The 18557-nt window shown below is 43.6% G+C and overlaps 1 protein-coding gene across 3 annotated transcripts; it reads right to left on the bottom strand.

Moving 5' to 3' along the window:
* Positions 1-3648: 3648 nt before the first annotated feature.
* TMEM114 (transmembrane protein 114) lies at positions 3649-16732 on the bottom strand. Of its 3 annotated transcripts, XM_066198153.1 has the most exons (4): positions 16549-16732; positions 15127-15207; positions 6439-6576; positions 3649-3881 (listed from the first exon to the last, which is right to left on the bottom strand). In XM_066198153.1, the coding sequence occupies exons 1-4, from the start codon at positions 16730-16732 to the stop codon at positions 3649-3651; spliced, it is 636 nt and encodes a 211-aa protein (XP_066054250.1). The 3 variants fall into 3 exon arrangements, with proteins under 3 accessions (XP_066054250.1, XP_066054251.1, XP_066054253.1); XM_066198154.1 differs by lacking the exon at positions 6439-6576; XM_066198156.1 differs by lacking the exons at positions 3649-3881; positions 6439-6576 and adding an exon at positions 14720-14910.
* Between the last annotated feature and the right edge of the window lie 1825 nt (positions 16733-18557).

The following is an 18557-nucleotide window of genomic DNA, read 5'->3' as shown; positions in this document are numbered from 1 at the left end:
CCGGCTGGAGCAGGGTCCTGGCAGGACCCACAGAGAGAGGAGCCCAGGCTGGAGCAGGGTCACTGGCAGGACCCACAGAGAGGAGCCCCGGCTGGAGCAGGGTCACTGGCAGGGTTTGTGACCCAGCAGGGAAGCCAGGCTGGAGCAATCCCTGAAGGACTGTAGCCTCTGGAAGGGCCCTGCACTGGAGCAGTTTGTGAAGAACTCCCATGGAAAGAACTCGCGTTGGAGAAGCCCATGGAAGGCTGTGTCCTTTGGGAGGGACCCCATGCTGGAGCAGGGGGAGAGTGTGAGGAGTCCACTCCCTGAGGAGGAAGGTGCTTCTCAAGCAATGTGTGATGACCAGACTGAGCCCCCACTCTTTGTCCCTGCCATTCAAAGGGCAGGAGGTAGAGAATTGCATAAAGTTCAGCCTGGAAAGAAGGGAGGCGTGGGGAGAAGGCGTTTTTAAGACTTGGGTTTATTTCTCATTCTCCTACCCTGACTGCTAATAAATTAAACTAATTTCCTCAAGTTGAGTCTGTTTTGCCCATGACAGTAATTGGTGAGTGACCTCTCCCTACCCTTATCTTGACCCAAACTTAGTGGATTTTCTGTGCCCTGTCCAGTTGAGAAGGGTGTGATTGAGAGACTTGGACAGGCACCTGGCATTCCCACAGGAACTATTGGCTGTGGATCACTGATAACAGATGTGTGGGGCTCCTTTAACTGAAGCTGTGTCCAAACCAGTGCTGTCCCCCTGGCCATCAGAGGTGGGGACACAGACTGCTCTGCAGGAACCAGCTCGGGGACAGCACAGACACACACTGAATCCTTGTGGTTTCACGTCTGCATTACATTCACCAGCCTGACCTCTAAATATCTTGTGTATCTCCATGTTTTTCACGCTCAAGGATTCTTCTGGTCTCCCCTATCCTTCTCTGCCACCCCTCAAGGAATTCCTTAAAGGAGTGCCTGGTGTTGGGCAGGAGCTGTGTGCCCGCTCAGACAGTGCTGCTCTGCTCTGTACATCTGTTTTTCTTCACTTTCAATGTGGCAAATAACCAATGAGTTTGCAATTCACCAGAAAGTGATGGGCGCAGTCTCTGTCCTCATCTCAGTAAAGTATTTTGGGGATAACACAGCAAAGAACACGGTATTAAATAAACATTAATTTCAGTCAGAGGAAGAAGCTGATAAGGTCATTTGTTTCAAATTACATAAAGTCCTTTCTGGGATGTTTCCTCTTCCCGGTATAATTTTTCAAAATGTTCAATGCTAATTTGACTATTCCAAACCATCTTTTGTTCTTTGTATTCAGAAGGAATTTCAGAGAAATTCAGGGGTTATGCAAACATTCAGGGGCAGAAGATATTTTTTATTGCCATTGTGCCAGATATTGCAGGAAGCCAGAATGAGAAATTTAGGAAAGCCATGGAAATGACAATTGCTCTAATTCAATAACAGATTCATTGGCTTTCTAATTAGATTTGATCACTTGAGTATTTTATATTGTAGCTGTGTAAATATCTTTTAAACACCTACCACATTGACACAGGAACTTCAAAAGCATCATAAAAAACAGTAGAATAAATCTGCAGAAAAAGTTAAAGGAAAATAAATAGCTTAGTTCTTTCATGTCTTGGTAAATAATTCCCACTCTGAGATGTCACTTTATTTAATTTTATAACACTCAAAACCACTTTAAAAGGACATCTGTAATAAATATTCAAAAAACAACTCAGATGATATTTTACTGTTACACCTTACAGTAATGTCTGAGTAGCATCATACAAATTGCATTATAAATAGTTTCACCAGCACCAAAACAGAGACTTACATTTTACATAATTCACTTAAGCACATGGAAATTTGACTACAAAGGATTTTTTCTTACACTTCTTATAGAGCTGATTTGGTATGCTTTAACTTGTAAAATGACTCAATTACATGGTCCCAACATAAGGCAACATGGAAAATACCTGAAAACCATTGTGAGAGCAACTAAGAATTACAAAATTACACTGGCTAGTCACAGAATTTCTACTGCTCAGTCCATTCAGGATTTTGAGCCTTATTTAATTCTGATAACAAGCAAGATCTGACAAGTAAGGTCTTGGCCCAGGATTCAGAAACTCTGGTTTCATGTGACCTTGGACAAGTTTCCTGGCTCAGTTCTCCATTCACAACGTGGCATTAAAATGCTCCCTTCCATCTCCAAAGACTGTCAGCTCTCAGGAGCTCCCTGCCACTATTTTTTCATAAAAGAATTGGTACTTTAGGACTAAGATTAGAGCTGAGCTCAGTGAGAGTAAGTGTGCAATCTTTAACACAGGACACACTGATAAAATTGTTCTGGTGTTTAACAGAGGTAGGTGAATGATGCCCTTTGTGCTGCTGGAAAATGTACAAGGGACTTGCCCAATGACAAAGAGTGCCTGACACAGCTCCTGAGTCACAATCCTGCACTGCAGTGTGCTGAGAGCCTCCAGAAATATGTGATCTAACAGAAATGTAGTGAAGCTGTTATCACATTCCAGTCTCTTTTCAACACAGCAGTCAGGGGGAAATTTCTTCAGTAACGTCAGTGGGCACTGAAGTAAATGTTCTCTTAGATGCCACTAGCCAGAGGACAAACTAGAATGCTTGGCACCCAAAATGAAATTCATGTGTCCTGCACCTTCAGTTTACTCAGCAGTTTCAGCATAAGAGAAACATTCTAGAGCAAAGCATGTGCACAAACTTCATGAAAAAGAAGCATCAATCATCAAAACTGCAAAGTAAAAACCGGAAAATACATCTGATACATCTTCTGCACTGCTGAGTCGAAAAAACAGCTAGTAATAAGCTGAAGAAGAGAAGTAGGTAGGCTGATCATTGAGAGATTAGGGCTGTCTCCAGTAGTTAGTTAAAACATCTGGAAAACAGCTGTATCTTTCTCTTGCAGTGCACTCACCACTGCACTGCACTCGAGAACTTCAGCATCACATCCATTACAATCTGCTGCATTGCAGGATGCTGGAATGGTTTGGGTGGGAAAGGATGTGAAATATCATCTAGTTCCAACCACCAAGCCCCTGTCCAAAGTCCCTCTCCAGCTCTCCTGGAGCCCCTTTAGGTGTTGGGAGGGGCTTTAAGGTCTCTCCAGAGCCTTCTCTTCTCCAGGCTGAACAGCCCCAGCTCTCTCAGTCCATCTCCAGAGCAGAGGTGCTGAGTCCTCTGAGAATCTTCGTGGCCTCCTCTGGACTCACTCCAACAGGTCCACGTCCTTCTTAGAACTCTCAGGAAAACCCAAAATCTGGCCTGCAAGGTACTCTGAGGCACTTTGCTGAGACAGCAGAAAAGAGAAAAGAAAGCAAGAGATCTGCCTTGTTCCAAGCAATGAATGGAGATGCCTGATGAGCTGCCAGCTGAAGTTATTCTGGAAATACAAACACTGCAATGCACTTTCTTCTAAGGACACAAGGGTTTCCTAATTGACACCACCTGGAATGCTTTACTGATTTACCAGAATCTTTGTGGTTTCTAGCCACCTGTGAGGAAAAAGGCTTACAGCAGCTGACAAGATGCTCAGCCTAGCCACTCTTATTAGCCCTAGTGACCAGATGGACCAAGTAATCCGAATTATCAGGCTCTGCAGGGCTCTGTTGTTGCAAAGGCACCTGTTGCTCATAAAGCCTGTTCACGCTGCCTTTTCAGACCCACCACTCTTGCTGCCAGGAGGAACATGGCCCCAGTGAGCACTTCTGCCACAAAGGAGATCCAGACTAATGCCAGGGACCAGCCAAACCTGATATCGATTTCCACCAGGACATCCTTGCTCCTTAGGAGGCAAACAGCTTCTTGGAAGGCAGCAGCTGAATATGCAATATAGACACTGATCCCTGTAAGGGTAACAAGAGCTGAAAAGAGAAACATGTTCAGCTATTTAGCAGCCACTGAAGAAATTAAAAACAATCAACTGGATATGTCTTAGGGTCTCTTTGCCACTCCTCCCTATTCTAGCCTGGCCACATTTAGAGATTGTCTTTGAAATCTAGCTAAGGTTGGCTTCTTGGGGAATGAAGGTGAGAGGGAAGCAAAGGCAGGGTTATTTGTGTCCATTGAGGATAACGTGTTCCCACTGTTAAAGACTGAACCACAATGTCTGGCAGCAAGCCTCCCACGATAAAAATCAGGCCCTATATTTTACAGATATCTAATGCATGTGCATCTCTGTGTTCAGTACTGTATTAAAATGTATCCTGATCCCTCACTGCTGAGCACTGTGTACAATTGTCTCCCTGTATGCAAGAAAGCCCATAGAGACCCAGATTCTTCTATTTCAGGTCACTGAATTGAGGCTGTTTTCTCAGTATGGTCAGTTTTGAGTGTTTAATGTAAATTTGTTGGTTTTCACTATCACCGCCCACCAAGGGTTGTGTTGTCATGGCTTTCCATCAGTTCCAGATACCTGAGTCAAAGACATCTTTGGGACAGACTAAAAATAAACTAATAAGGGCACTCCATCAAGGAGCCAGATGTTTTCAGAATGAAAGAACTGTTACAGACAGAGGCAAATGTAGGGAATGGCACATCTGGAACAGGTACACGCTACATCCTGTGCCCTGGCAGCCCTGTCAGTCAAAGGACACATACTGATGGAAATCACCTTTTACTGGATCAGCAGCAGGAAAGTTCCAGTAACAAGGTCCTGGATAAAAGAATTGCAGCCCAGGGAAAGTAAATACTGAAATACTTTCAGGACAAGATAGTGTCTTATCTGAAACTGAGGGAGAAAATTTTAGTATAGCTTTCTGTTAAATTACAGTAAGTCTTGATGAGTCTGCCTTTTTGCCAGAAATATATGTTTGATTAGAGGCAAACCAAAACAAGAATATTGGGTTGTCCATCAGTCCAAATTCATACTCATATTCCTGATTTTAACCGTCCCATGATGCCTGCACCTTATTCTAGCCCTCTGCAAGGAGGGGGGAAAAAATCACTTCATACCTTTTGTCAGCAATGGAAATGTCAGAAATGGAAATGACTGATTTGTTGACATTTTCAACAAAGGGCATTGAATTCTGTGATTCCACTTCCTAAAAAATGGGGAAACATACAGGATGTTGTGACATGTGGAACTTATCAGTTCTGAGGGCTTAAAAAACCCCACACATCTGGAATGGCATCTCCAGATACCCCTTTCTGCTGAGACAGAACTATCTAACTAATACTTTGTGAATTTGAGTGTCCTACAAAACTGTTCTGTGCATCCAGTAAGAGCAGGATGGGGGGCTGGTCTCAGCCAAAGGCCACCCCACAGCCTGTTCATGTTCTCCTGGGAAACTGCTCCAGCTGCATGCCCAGAACTCCTCAACCACCCTTCTCCTGACAATGTCTCTGTGTTTCCTTTCCCTCTTTGCAGCCCCAAATGGCTCAGAGAGGCCCCAGGGATAATCATGCTTGGCACTTCCCAGCTTTTCATTTTTCACTGACTATTTGGAGCAGTTTTTCACCAGCCTTTTCAGTGAATACAGCTTTCTGCTCTTCTTGCTCTTCTTTTTAGGAGGCAATCATAATGGGGGATGGTTGGTCTGTGTTAGAGCATTTCAGACTAAAAACTCAGTCAAGGCTTTGAGACAGCAGCATTTTCTTCTAGCAGTCTCTTAGCATTTTCTTCTTAAAAATAGGACTGTTTGAGCGGTTGATGAGAGCCAATTCTGAGGATCCCCTTTTCTGTGGGGAAAAATTTCTGCTTTAAGTTACATTGTGAAACAGCACTGAAAATCTGCTTGGAATAGAAAATGCAGATTTTAATCCAGTTTTACTACTTTGACAGAATGTCTTTAGGTTTTTTAATTCATAAATTACTTTCTAAAACACAGTGGGTTTGGATACAGCAAAAAAGAAAAAAAGGAAAAGAAGTGTAAAAGCATTTTACTAGCTTTAGTAGATTGAAATGTTACACTCCAACTAAAATAACTTCTGGGGGTTTCCTTTTGTGACCCACAGTTTGGGGACACCACTCTAGATCAAAACTAGCAATGAGGCCAACCCAGGAATGCCTAACAAGAGCCTTTTCAGGAACGGACTGCAAATGCCTTTTTAAAAACATCAGTTTTCTTAATAGTTGCAACCTTATGATGTAGTTATTCCACAGTCTCTTTTCCATCACCCCATTACCCTGTCTGCAAAGAATTTGTGCAGCATGCTGATAAGTTATTAAATCTTTTGTGTTACTGGGCACAGAAAACACAGACTCTTCAAAGGGTGACTCGCTCCCCAAGGAGCGATATTTGCCTTTCCTAAGGCTCTATTCCAGAGTCAGGACCCCAGCAGACACCAGGTGAATGAACACCAGCATTATTCTGAAAGTAAATCCCTGCTTGCCTTTTATTCCCTGGGAAACAAAGTGATGTTTCCCAAATACAACCCCTCATTATCTAAAACAGTTAGGCCAGGAGTTCAATTGAGTACCTCCAAAAAGGAAAAGCAGTCCCGTCATTAGGAGCAGTAGGTAGGCCCTGGCAAGAATACTGATGAATCCAGTCATTCCTCCAAAAATCATCAGTATCAGGCTGAGGGGCATCAGGATAACAAATGTTCCGTGCATGTCTGAGGAAAAACGAAGGATGTTAATATTGTAATATTTTATTTTGGCATTAGTGGATGTACCAATAATTATCAAGTGCAGAGCCTCTTATCAGGATCAAAGCCTCATTCTGTGCTGCACAAACAAGAAATTGGACAAGCCCTTGGGTTTTCAGAGTAAATCAGCAGGACAAACATATGGTATGGAGGAAAAAGTAACAAGCAGAACAAGCCCTCACAGGATCACAGCCTGTGTTTCAAACAGAGACCACAGATATAAAGGATATGTCTACACAGATAAATATGAGCAATTTAACTGTTCCCAGCTCTTGAGCTAGCTGATATCAGGTGGTGCACTACATACCAGGTAGGCACTGGCAACCTTAACAAAAAGTAGCCCTGTTCTGTGAATCACACTGTTCTGTTTGGTGAGATGCAGCCATGCTTGGATTAAAGGTTTCTCTTCTGTCACGTGTCCTCTGCTGCAGTGATGTAGCAAATTGCTGACCTTTTCCTTTGTTGCAGCTGACCATCAACTAGAGGCAAATTTTCCCATCCAGCTCTGATTCTGTCACTGCTTTCTACAGCAGCTTCACTAAGTGCATTAACCTATCCTGCTTGCTTCCTCCCATGCTAAATGTTTTACATTAGTCTTTCTTGATCCCTATAACATTGTAATAGCTGTGTAAACAGAGGGTTGCTATGTATTTTTTCCTATCACCCTATTTTTTCCATCATAAACCATTATTGTGTCGTTGTTCCCTCTGAAGCCATCTATCCACAACATTCAACCCAACCTTTTTTTGGAATAATAACCTAAAGAAAGTAATTCCAGTATCAATTTCTTTCATACCAGAGTAAAGTGCAGAGTAAGTGAGAAAAGAAAATGAAAATCCATATTCTGAAGAGGTCTAGGCTTCATTGTCTCATTTAATTTCACAGAGGAACACTACACCATTAGTTTAGGAAAAAGAATCACTTAAGAGTTCACAGTTGGTGTGTGATCAAATGATCAATTTTTTCAAGTCACTGTAACTGCCCACAGAATTGGAGGTACTGTATCTGCCACTGGCTGAGGATCCAGCTCATCCTCTGCTGTAGCATTATAAAGATCAGACACAACTGTGTACATGTCTCTGCTCAGTTCCAGAAGCCTGGAAGGTTAGGAAGGGTCTGCATGGCATCAGGCAGACACTGTTGATGTCTGTACTTGAGTAGAATGTGTTTTCCAGACATAATTATTTGTTTTGTGTAGCACAGAATATGCTCCAAAAAAAAAAAAAAAAAAAAAGGCAAATGACAAAGTTTTGGGAGGTGACACTTCTTTTTACCCTGCTTATTTACACTTGTAATATATTTTCATATTCAATCTCACATATGCTCACACCAGGACCAGATGATTCTCAGAAATCTCTCTGCATTGAAGAGAGTATTTTTCCTCTGATTCTAAAGCTGAGGACACTCCCTGGGCCTTCCTTCAGCAAAATTGGCCACAGCTGCTGTTCCTGGCTAAGAAACACAGACCTAAAGTAATTCTCAATGCTAACAGCCAGATCAATCTTCAGCTCACTGGGAACAAACCAGCATGTCAAAACTGCCTGCAAATCTTAGCTGAATTCCAAGGTGAGAAATAGCCATGGAACTTAGTTCAGGAGTTTTATGTGGTTAGAAGTGGTTGCTGGGGATGTGATGAAACTCAACGTGACAAAATAGAGATTGGGCACCCAATTCAGTTCTCATATTCTGGAGATGCAGCATGGTCTTCAGCCCCGTTTGAGCTTGCTGAGGGTTTTTTGGTCCCATTTTGATTATTCCTCACCATTCTGACATCCAGGTGTCCTCGTAGATTTGGTCTTGCATGTCAAAGGTGGAAAAGCCTTGGGAGAATAAAATCTTGGGAGGCTGCAATTGACATTTAAAAAGTGTGAATGTAAGAATGGTGCAACTCTGTCCTCAGGCCTGGCCTTGCTGAGAGAGAACAAACATGAACAAATTCGTGGCTGGCTCTCTGCCTTGGGATTTTTCAGGTGTCCCTCACCAATCCAAGTCACTGCTAACAAACTCCACCTCAGGACAGCAGCACTAACTTGCCATTTCTTTGACTTTTCTTGTCATGGTGTGATTTCAGCTACTGCAGCCTGAGCCAGGACATGTGTGGGTGAGCAAAACACAACCCTGAATGGAACCTTGTGAAGGAAAGGAAAAAGGTTCCAGAGCATCCTTGGCAGTGTCCTAGGTTTCATTAATGATCTGTGACAGTTGAAATATCAGAATAACTCTGATTTTTATGCCCTCTTCAGTGAAAAAATAGGGTTTAGGGATAGCTCAGCTGAAACCCACAAACCTGACAGTGACAGAGCCTCACTTTTCCTACACACAGCTGGGATCACACTTCTCATTAATCACCTGCAGCTTTTTTTAAATCAAATATTTAGTGAATTCTATTTGGTTAAATAGTACTTTTATAATCTCCAGTGTTCTAGTTCAATATCTAATACTCATTTGTACTATGAAATCTGCAACTGCCTGAAAAACTTATTCTAAAATGCTGCCATGGAAACCACTCAGGAATCTGAATTCATGCCATCTGGCATATGATATTATGCCATTATATTCCTTGATTAGAGGAACAGAATTAGTTTATAGAAGAACATGACTTAAAATATCTTTACTGTGTTTCTGTCTTCAATAATCATCTGTGAAAGAAGTTAAAACATTAATTTTGCAGTCATTTTAGTGTTTTTTTAGTTTCTGTTGAAATACGCATTTATGCATTATGTATTAAACATTAAAATGTCTTCATACTGATGAAATTAATCTAGTATTGGAAAAAAAAACCTTAAGCATTTTGCACAAGAAGAGGCATATGCACTTTCTTGTAAAACAGAATTCAGTTTCCCACATCTATTTCTCAACACCTGAGTTCCCTGTTAGTCCAACATGAAAGACCCAAAGGTTTAATCTTAGAAATACTGAAACAAACTCACAAACTTTTAAAAAGCATTCCCTTTTTTGCAGCAAAAAAGAATGAAATTGCTTCATCATAGTTACTGAAGTTTTACATTAGCTAGCCAAAGCTCTTTTACTAGAGGTCTGGCCGAGTATCTGTAGGAGTGACATCTGCAGTGTGCGTCCAGATCTGAGAATTTGGCAGGCATCTCTAAATTACCACCCGACACAGTTGTTGAGGAGTTGTTTGTGAGAGAAATATGTGGAATGAAATAGAGACACTGAGCGGTGTCAGAAGTAACCAAATGCAAGCCCAGCGGTTTTGTTAATCATCTCCTGTTAACATCCTGGAGGTTAATTGCTTCAAACTAACTTTGGATTTGTTTGCACAGCTTATAACAGCAAATAGTGCCTAGAAATCTGTAACATCACCTCATCAGAAATACTCCACATGGCAGCAGCTCAGATGAGCTTAATTAAGGGCCTGTTTATCTTACCCAGCAGTAACTAAACAGCCAGATAGAAAGAGAAAAGCCTCCAGCTGAACAGACTCCTGGCAGTTGTTAAAACCAATGGGGCTGCTCCAGAAGCACTTGTCAAAGCCAGGAAGAAAGAGTGCACAGAGGAAAGTCTGATGATAGACCTGCTTGCTAGGAAAAAAGCTAGGAAACAACTCAGAAAACCAACGAACAACTGAAAAGAACTCGTCGGTGGCTAAATGTGACTCTTCTGGGCTTGGGCCACAGGGACAGGAAGGCCTGGATTCCCTCCTGTTCACCAGAGAAAAGGTGATAGAGGAGGACTGCTCACAGAGTTAGGGGTCTCCAGGATGACTAGCCAGCCTCTGGTCTGTGTGTAACATGTTTGGGCTTCATGCTTCTCTCAAAAAATCTCTGAGCTAAACAGGAAGGCCAATTGCAGATAGCAGAAATAAAATGATGCTAGACCTGGAGCAGGTGGCACTGACAAAAACCTCCAGCAGCAGGAATGGGTAGAATGATGAGCAATGCACCGTGGCTCACATTCTGTTGCTGTGGTATCAATGAATCTGAAAACCAGAACATTCATCAGAACTTGTCACTTGTTAGGCTTCAGCTGCAGTGGTGCTGCAGGTATCTCAGCTTTCTGTGTATATTTACTGTAATATCTACAGTAAGTACTGAAGCAGATGTTCGGAAGGAACAGTGCACTGTTGCTCAGAAACAGGTACACACCTACCAGATCAATTAAACCAGAATTTCTATGTGCATCATCTGGGTTTTATTTCACTTGGCCTCTGAAATGGCTCTTGCTCCAGCTGCAGCTGGTTCCTTCTGGTAGCTTAAAACCAAAAGAAAATTTGCAAAGAACTGTAAATCCCTCAGGAAAAAATAGCACGGTGGCCAAAGAATAGAGCATTCTTTGCTCTATTATAAACTGCACCTCAGTAAAAATGAAGCAGGACCATGAGGAGCAGGGTGAAGTGTGAAAGCAGCTGGTGCATGACTGTTACAGGGTCCACATGCTGTAAGGAAATCCAGACAAGTTCATCTGTACTATTAAACTCATTTTGTTGAGGAAGAAACCAAGGCAGCTGCTACATTAAAACAACTGAGGTATCAGAGCTGCCTCTGCTGCAAAGATTGTTTCTTTGCAGGAAGCACAAACCTGTCTGCAGCCTCATGGTTCCAGTTACATTCATGTCTAAAAAAGAAAAAATAAAAATACTCTGGGGAAAATACTTGAAGCAGTTGTGCATGGGCACAACTTGATTTTTATAACAGGAAAAACAATATGAGTGGAAATCATATCCATTAAGTACTCATTTCTGGATGGGTCAGGAAGAGAGGAGAGCACTAAAAATGGACCTGTAAAAGGAAACCAACTGCTAGCCATGGTGTTCAAGTATCTGATGAAAAATCAGACGCTTAATCTTACCTTACACCTAATGCAGATGGTTTGTGTGTCACACAGACAGTAAGCAAGAACAGCAGTTCCCCTCACATTATTTTTTATAACTCCAGCCCCAGCTCTGCAGCAGCTCAAGTGCAAAGCTGAGATTCAAGGGAAATTGTCTGGTTTTGATTAGAAATGTTTACGGTATTTTTCATTTTGCAAGGATTACACTGGTGCTGCCTTCAGCTAAATCTGTACTGGTATTTACTCATTATTAACAACAAAGGCTTTGGTAAATGGAAAATATTTATATGACAAAAATATCTCTAAAAGCAACTTTTCACCAGTGTAACAGGTTGAGGTTTCTTGTTTGGGTTTTTCTTTTAATAAATTCTTTTTAAAAGAATTCTTTCTTTTAAAAGAGGTTTCAGCTGATTAAGCACTGCCATTCCTTCTGCTCAGCAGCTTCCTTCTCTCTGTGTGTGATCCTCAACATCTAGATCTGATTTTGGACATGACATTTCTGCTACTGGAAAATGGCGAAGCTGCTCAGATTTTGACGCAGCTGCCTTTGAAGTGAGTGACATCCTTATTTTGTCGTTTAAAGAGAGGTGGATTCAGCTCACCATGAAAAATGTTGCTCTTGCAGCTTGTCTGCCGTAGCTGGCACAAGAGAACACATGGCAAGGCAAAATATCAGAGGTGTCTTTGCTGACAAATTTAAATTCTAAGGAGAATTTTCAGAGGGCTATCTTTAATCCTAGTAGGCACCAAGAGACTCTAATAAACTGTCTAAATTAAAGAAAGTGATACTTTCATTTTATTCATGTTTGGGCCAGAGGAAATTGTCCATCTCCAGTGAAAAACAATTTTATTAATGCAGAACTTTCAGAAAAGCTAGTGGCAGGCAGTCGAATGGTATTTTTCTTTAGACAGTGGCTGATGTTTTGAACAAATAAATAACCAGGCCATGCTGTAATCTGTCACAGGGAAATATTTTATCCATCATGGGTTTGAGGGGGACAGAGGGTACACACTGCATGTTCAACTGGGGGGAGTGGTAAGAGGAGAAATGGAAAGCTAACGTAGAGGAGAGAATGTGTTTGCATCTAATCCATTAGAGGAGTAGCTCAAGAGTGCTCCTGTGATATGAAAATTCATCACAGTCCCAGGTTTAACCAGGCCTGGGTTGACCGCCTGGGTAATATTGCTGCTAGCACAGGATTTTAACTCGTGCTCCCAATTATTTTAATTTGCCAGGAGCTCGATTTGAAGCACACAGTAAGCCTAAAAGGAATCTGCTGGGATGGAGAGATATCGGAAATGTGGGGGAAGGGTCCATGAAGGCCTTTAATTCTCTGATGAAGGGTTTGTCTTCTGGCAGTGGCCAGCACTTTTGCTCCCACTTAGGCCCAGCTCTTTGCATTTACATACAGACTTTCTCTTTGGCATTTGTGTCTAGTTTAGACACGCCAGAAAGTGCACTCAAACTCTTGAAAAATGAGAGATGTGACCAATGTGTTACTAAGTGCCTACTTTAGGAGACAGTCCTTTCTAAGTCTTTTTAGGAATAATCAGAAAGAAACACGTTTGATGTTGTCAGAGCTCATGAAATTCAGTGCCAATCAAACAGTGAGAAATACATGTGTACTGGTAGACGGAATGAGATTAATCCCATGTGACTGTGCCTCACAGACACCTTCACAGGCACACAGAGAGAAAAATGTAATTTTTTTGAAGTAACCAATTAAAGCTGTGCAATTAGCTTGGTTGCCACATGTGGCAGCAGATGAAGAAACTGCTGTAACCACACTGCAATCCATGATCACAGAATTTCCCTCTAAAATTCTTGTTGAAATGTGTTATAGATGAAGATGGTTTGCCATGATCTGCTTAAATATGGTGCAGTGGCCACAGTCAGCAACATTTAATAGAGAAGAGTAAGGCTGATGTAGAAGGTACTATCTCAGGATCTGATCTCACTTATAAATATCTGTATTTCCTGGAAGGAAGAAGTACTGACATGCTACTTTCTATGTTCAGCTGCTACTGCTGAGGATCTGTAGCCTCACCACACTGAAACTGCCTTGAAGCTGAGCAAAAAAAATCAAAAAGTTTACTCAGTAGGGCATTCCAATCAAACCTAACAGGTTCTTTCAATTGAAGTATCTTTGATTTTTTTCTCTCATCATTTTTAGGCAGACTATGCCTGTTTATAATAAAATATTCAAGTGTCTTTGCAGACCTGAAGTCTTTTTCCAGGAACCCAAAAATAGTACTTGATGTGAAAGCAAGAGAAAAAAAAAATCTTCAAGGCCCTGAAGAGTCTGTAAACATAATTATTAATCCAATTTTTATTCATATCCACTATTTTCTCACACTTCATGACTCCCAAAGAGCCATCCTTTGTTTCCAAGCCAACATCATTTTTACAACCAAAAGAGCACTGCTTTTTGGTTTTGTTTTGTTATTTAACTGAAGAGCTGCAGCCTCTCACCTGAGAAAAATAACAGATGTACCTTTTGCAAATATGCAGGCAACTTTTGAAAAGCAAACGGTTTCATCCTGCAATGTTGGACTATCGCCAACATAACAGTGGAGGTGCTGACACCTAAAACATGCTCAGGCAGGTTCAGTTAATGCTGACCCCTCACAGGCTGGAGTGATCCAGCAGACAATCACTTCACTGATTTCAGTACCAGGCCTCTCTTTTGAGCATGGAAGATTAAAGAAATGGCACTTCCTGTTTGAAAGCAGAGAGAGACATGCTGGGCTGTAAGAACTGAACCTGCTGATGTGTTTATGTGGCTGCTCCAGCAGCTCACTGGGATCTGACCCCTTCTGTACTTCCCCTGTGACACAGCCCCAGCAGCACCAGCACCTCCCAGGCCTCCTTCGTGTGCTGCACCCGCAGCTGGATCATGAGATGCTGCTCCAAGAAACTAAAGACACTTCAAGCCTCTCTGGAGCCCAGGGAATGGCTGGTTTTGAGGGAAAGAGTTCCATTTGAAGAAACAGGACAATTGCCTGTGTTCTGCAGAGTCAGGGAGAAGAGGTGAGTAAATAAAAAAAATTGTAAAAAGCAAGCCCACACACGAGGGTGTGTGAGGAAAGGTTTGTGCTGAATATATGATGCAAAGACAGTAAATCATCTTCTATGAGATGACTGTAAATATTTGAAAGTGTTCCATTTGGACTTTTTGAAAACACTCTGGCATTGACAAATGAATGTAAAGAAAAAGAAGTAAATATATTAGAAGCTTAATGTTTTTGAACACGATGTTCTTCAAAGACTTTGAACACTGCTTTTGATCATTGATTTATTTTCTTAAATTCTCACATACTTATGTCTTTTATCAGTGCCAGGAATCCCACTGAAATGCTAGAAAAGTAGCTGTGATAAAGATTAGTTTAAACGTGTTCTTAAGCATTTTCAGTGATCAGACTCCTTTGAGGTGATTGTGAACACTTTTGCCTTTCATTTTTAACAATTGTGTACCTTCCTGTGCCATTCCAGTCAGAGAAGTCTTGCTCCTGTGGAAGAAATTAGCTGAACTTGTCATCAAATAGATTGTTATTTCCACAGTAAACGCACTCAAAGACCACAGGCAGTGACAGATATTGTACTGAAGCAGAATCAAAACACTTTCTCAGTGAATTCCCCGTCTGAATCAGAAATGAGTCCCTGTAAGTGGCCAGGGAGGGAGGGAAGGGTGGATGGAAATATAAAATGATATAAGCGCTACTCACACAAAAGCTGTCTGTGTGATTCGGTGATGTTTGCATTCTCGTGCCAGAAGGGGTTGATCAAGGGATAACATTCACTCCTCACTATTAGAAAAAAGGGGAAAAACAATGAGGAAAAAAAATACACTATTGTATCTGTTTGCTATATATATATTTGGCTTTTTGCATGTACATATAATTCATATAATACTAGCTGCTTCTAAAACAGCCATTCCTAGGTAGGGAAGGAAATGAGAGGGGTTTGAGCCTGCAGCATCAGCTGCTCCCATGGGGCCTGACCGCTGGAGTCAACAGGGAAACATCTGCTCAGTGCACAGCAGAGAGAGAATTCCTGTAACCTGCTCCTTCTCCCTGCTCCTCTGGAAGCAACGTCCTACCTTGCCTATGGCAAACATTACTCACTCCTGGCTTTTAAGATTGGAATCAAAGCCAAAAGTTAAATGCCTAGCATATCAATTAACTACATGGGGAAAACTCTATATATTGATATACAGGATTATAATAATCCTATATTATGATACATAATAATACTTCTATTTAAATTAATTGTATTGTTTATGTAAATAAACTATATAATGTTTCTGTTTCTATTCGTTATGTTATTATTTATCATTTCAATGGCTTTAACCCAGAACTTTTGCCCCTTAATTTCCTGAACCAAATGAAAAGACATCTCCTTCCTTCTAAATGGTTAACGTTTATTAGATTATCTTGAATTAAAAGTTAATGTAAAATTAGGTTACAGCAGCAGAAAATTCGCTCTCCCCATGTCTCCATCGGCAATGACACGGGGGGCATTGGCAAGGCACTGCCCACGAGTGCCGGGCACGGCCGGGGAGCGCCCGGAGAGCCGGAGCTCCGCGGGCAGCGGGCACTGCCCCCGAACCGGACCCCGCAGCCGGAACCCCGCAGCCGAACGGACACCGCATCCCCACAGCCGGACAGACACAGCACCCCCGCGTCCCCACAGCCGGACGGACCCCGCATCCTCATCCCGCATCCCCACAGCCGGACAGACACAGCACCCCCGCATCCCCACAGCCGGACGGACACCGCATCCTCATCCCGCATCCCCACAGCCGGACAGACACAGCACCCCCGCGTCCCCACAGCCGGACGGACACCGCATCCTCATCCCGCATGCCCACAGCCGGACAGACACCGCAGCCCCGCGTCCCCACAGCCGGACGGACCCCGCATCCTCATCCCGCATCCCCACAGCCGGACCTTGCATCCCCACAGCCGGACAGACACCGCAGCCCCGCGTCCCCACAGCCGGACGGACCCCGCATCCTCATCCCGCATGCCCACAGCCGGACGGACCCCGCATCCCTGCACCCAGACCCCGCAGCCGGAGCCCGCAGCCCCTCAGCCGCATCCGCGCCCCGGAGCCCGCCGCCGGAGCTGCCCCGGGCCCGCACTCACCGCGGCAGGTCCGCCAGAGCCCCGAGTGCGAGCTGAGCGCGTCCGTGCCGTTCCGGGACGCCTCCAGCTTGGAGGCATCGATGATGTACCAGAAGTCGGTGGCGATGGCCACCACGAGGAAGATGAAGCTCGAAAGTCCCACCAGGGCCACGAAGAGGGAGAGCGCGCCCAAGTTAACCCTCATGGTGCCGCCGCCGCCGCCGCCGCGCCTCGCCCGGCCCCGCGGCCGCACAGGTAGCGCGCCCCGAGCCCCGCCCCGGCTGCTCCGCGCCCCGCGGGCGGACCGGGGACCCCGCGGCCGCCGCCGGCCCGGCCCGGCCCCACAGAGACCCCGCTGCCCCCCGAGCCCCGCAGGCGTGTGCGGAGAGAGCGCGGAGCCTCGTGCGATCGGGCATGCCAGCGCTGCCTCACGGAAAGAAAGGGACAAGCTGTCACAAACACGGCCACGGGCATCGCCCCGGCAGCTCCGGGACGGGCTCACCTCGGAGGGGACAAAGCTCCCGCATTCCGAACACCGCTGTCTTTGAGGGAGGAGGAAGCAAAGCCGAGGTTTGGGGAGCAGAGGCAGGGCTGGTGTTCCTGCAGCCTTTCTGGTATATTTACAAGAGATTCCCTCTTGTTCTGTGCCTTCCAGATGCCCACCCCAAAAGGCCAGTTCTAACCTAATTTGAAAGGGGGTGTGAAAGAAGGCAGTAGCGTGGCTTTTACGACATGGTGCAGTGATGTCTGCACCCTGCTCGGGATTATTGTCCTGTCAGAGTGTCACGGTGGAGGGAAAGACACAAGCTCCCTCTTCCACAAACTATAGTTACAAAGTGTTCGTGTTTGAGCCCTAAAGCCACGCTTGACCCAGCCTTCCGCTCATCTTCAGCCCGCTGAAATCTGTTGAGTAACAAAGTGAATTTCAGTAATAGAACCTTGTTTTCAAACCTGCAGAGAATTTACTCTGGTGTTTTACTGCGTCTCTTCGCTGGCATAAAGATACTGTGCAGGTAGGGTCAAGGGGGAATCTTGTTTTCTTCCTTGTAATTCACTTCAGGCCTTCCAGGGAATTGCTAAGTAACTCTGAGTAATTAAAAAAGTCATTCTCATTTATTTTCTGGCATGGACACTGGGCAGAATGTGTGACATCATTACCCATCCATGGCAACAAGCTATTGTGAACCAGTAGGGTTTCAGCAGTAGGATCAGTTGAAAGGAACATTTTCCTTGAGAGAGAATGTTTAAATAAGCACAGTAATCATCAACACTACAGACCACATTTTGCTCTGCAAAACCACTGAAAGATGTATATGGCTGGGAATATAACAGTCTTTGTATTCAGAAATACACTGTTAAGCAGCTATAGCATTGTTCTGAGCTCTTGCCATCTATTTCTCACATCTCCAAGTTGTATTTGTAATGTGTGAAAATGCCTCTGTAGTTCCACAAACCAGGCAGTTGCTACCTCCTTGTAATTGCAATGTTTGGGTGATACAAAGTTCATGAAGCAAAGTGAAATGTTTTGTTAGACTAACTAATGAAGGGAGATAAAATGAACAAGGGGGTAACTTGAGAAACTTGGGGTCTCAACTGGGATCCCAAGCTTGTCTCTTTTTTTCCAACTACATTTGTAGAGTCACTTGAAAGTTTCAATTAGCCCCACAGATAACATGTGTTAGACAGAGGTTTTATCAGTTCTCATAAATCTGAACCAGAGGCACTCGTACTCCTGAATCATCACTCCCCTGCAATGATCTGCCACTGTCATCTCCCAGTTAAATCCAAGGGAAAGCAAAGGGTAGAAACCTGCAGGAACATTTAACCCAGCTGGTCACAAGCTGTTAATCAGGTGTTGTGCGAGGTGCCTATCAGTGATACTCTGTGTCTGTGAGAGTTTTTGTTCTAATCCTGGAGCCCACAAAGTTTGTACATGTGCTTCTTTTTAGAAACATTATTAAATAATCTATTTTAGCCATCAAGATATGCTGAGGTCTTTGCAGACTCTGTCTTGTCTAACTTCACAGTAA

The sequence above is a fragment of the Chamaea fasciata genome, unplaced genomic scaffold, assembly GCF_029207755.1.
Source record: "Chamaea fasciata isolate MVZ Bird 193981 ecotype frontalis unplaced genomic scaffold, bChaFas1.0.hap1 SCAF_16, whole genome shotgun sequence".
Lineage (NCBI taxonomy): Eukaryota > Metazoa > Chordata > Aves > Passeriformes > Sylviidae > Chamaea > Chamaea fasciata.
Note: the sequence above shows the minus strand (reverse complement) of the source record. Positions and strands in the feature narration are given on the sequence as shown.

Bases quoted from the DNA above. Each gene is read 5' to 3' on its own strand.
- TMEM114 (XM_066198153.1), bottom strand. From the start codon at position 16,732: ATGAGGGTTAACTTGGGCGCGCTCTCCCTCTTCGTGGCCCTGGTGGGA. The intron at 15,208-16,548 runs GTGAGTGCGGGC...TTTTTCTAATAG, and splicing joins GCTCTGGCGGACCTGCCGCG to TGAGGAGTGAATGTTATCCC. The intron at 6,577-15,126 runs GTGAGTAGCGCT...GTTTTTCCTCAG, and splicing joins ATCACACAGACAGCTTTTGT to ACATGCACGGAACATTTGTT.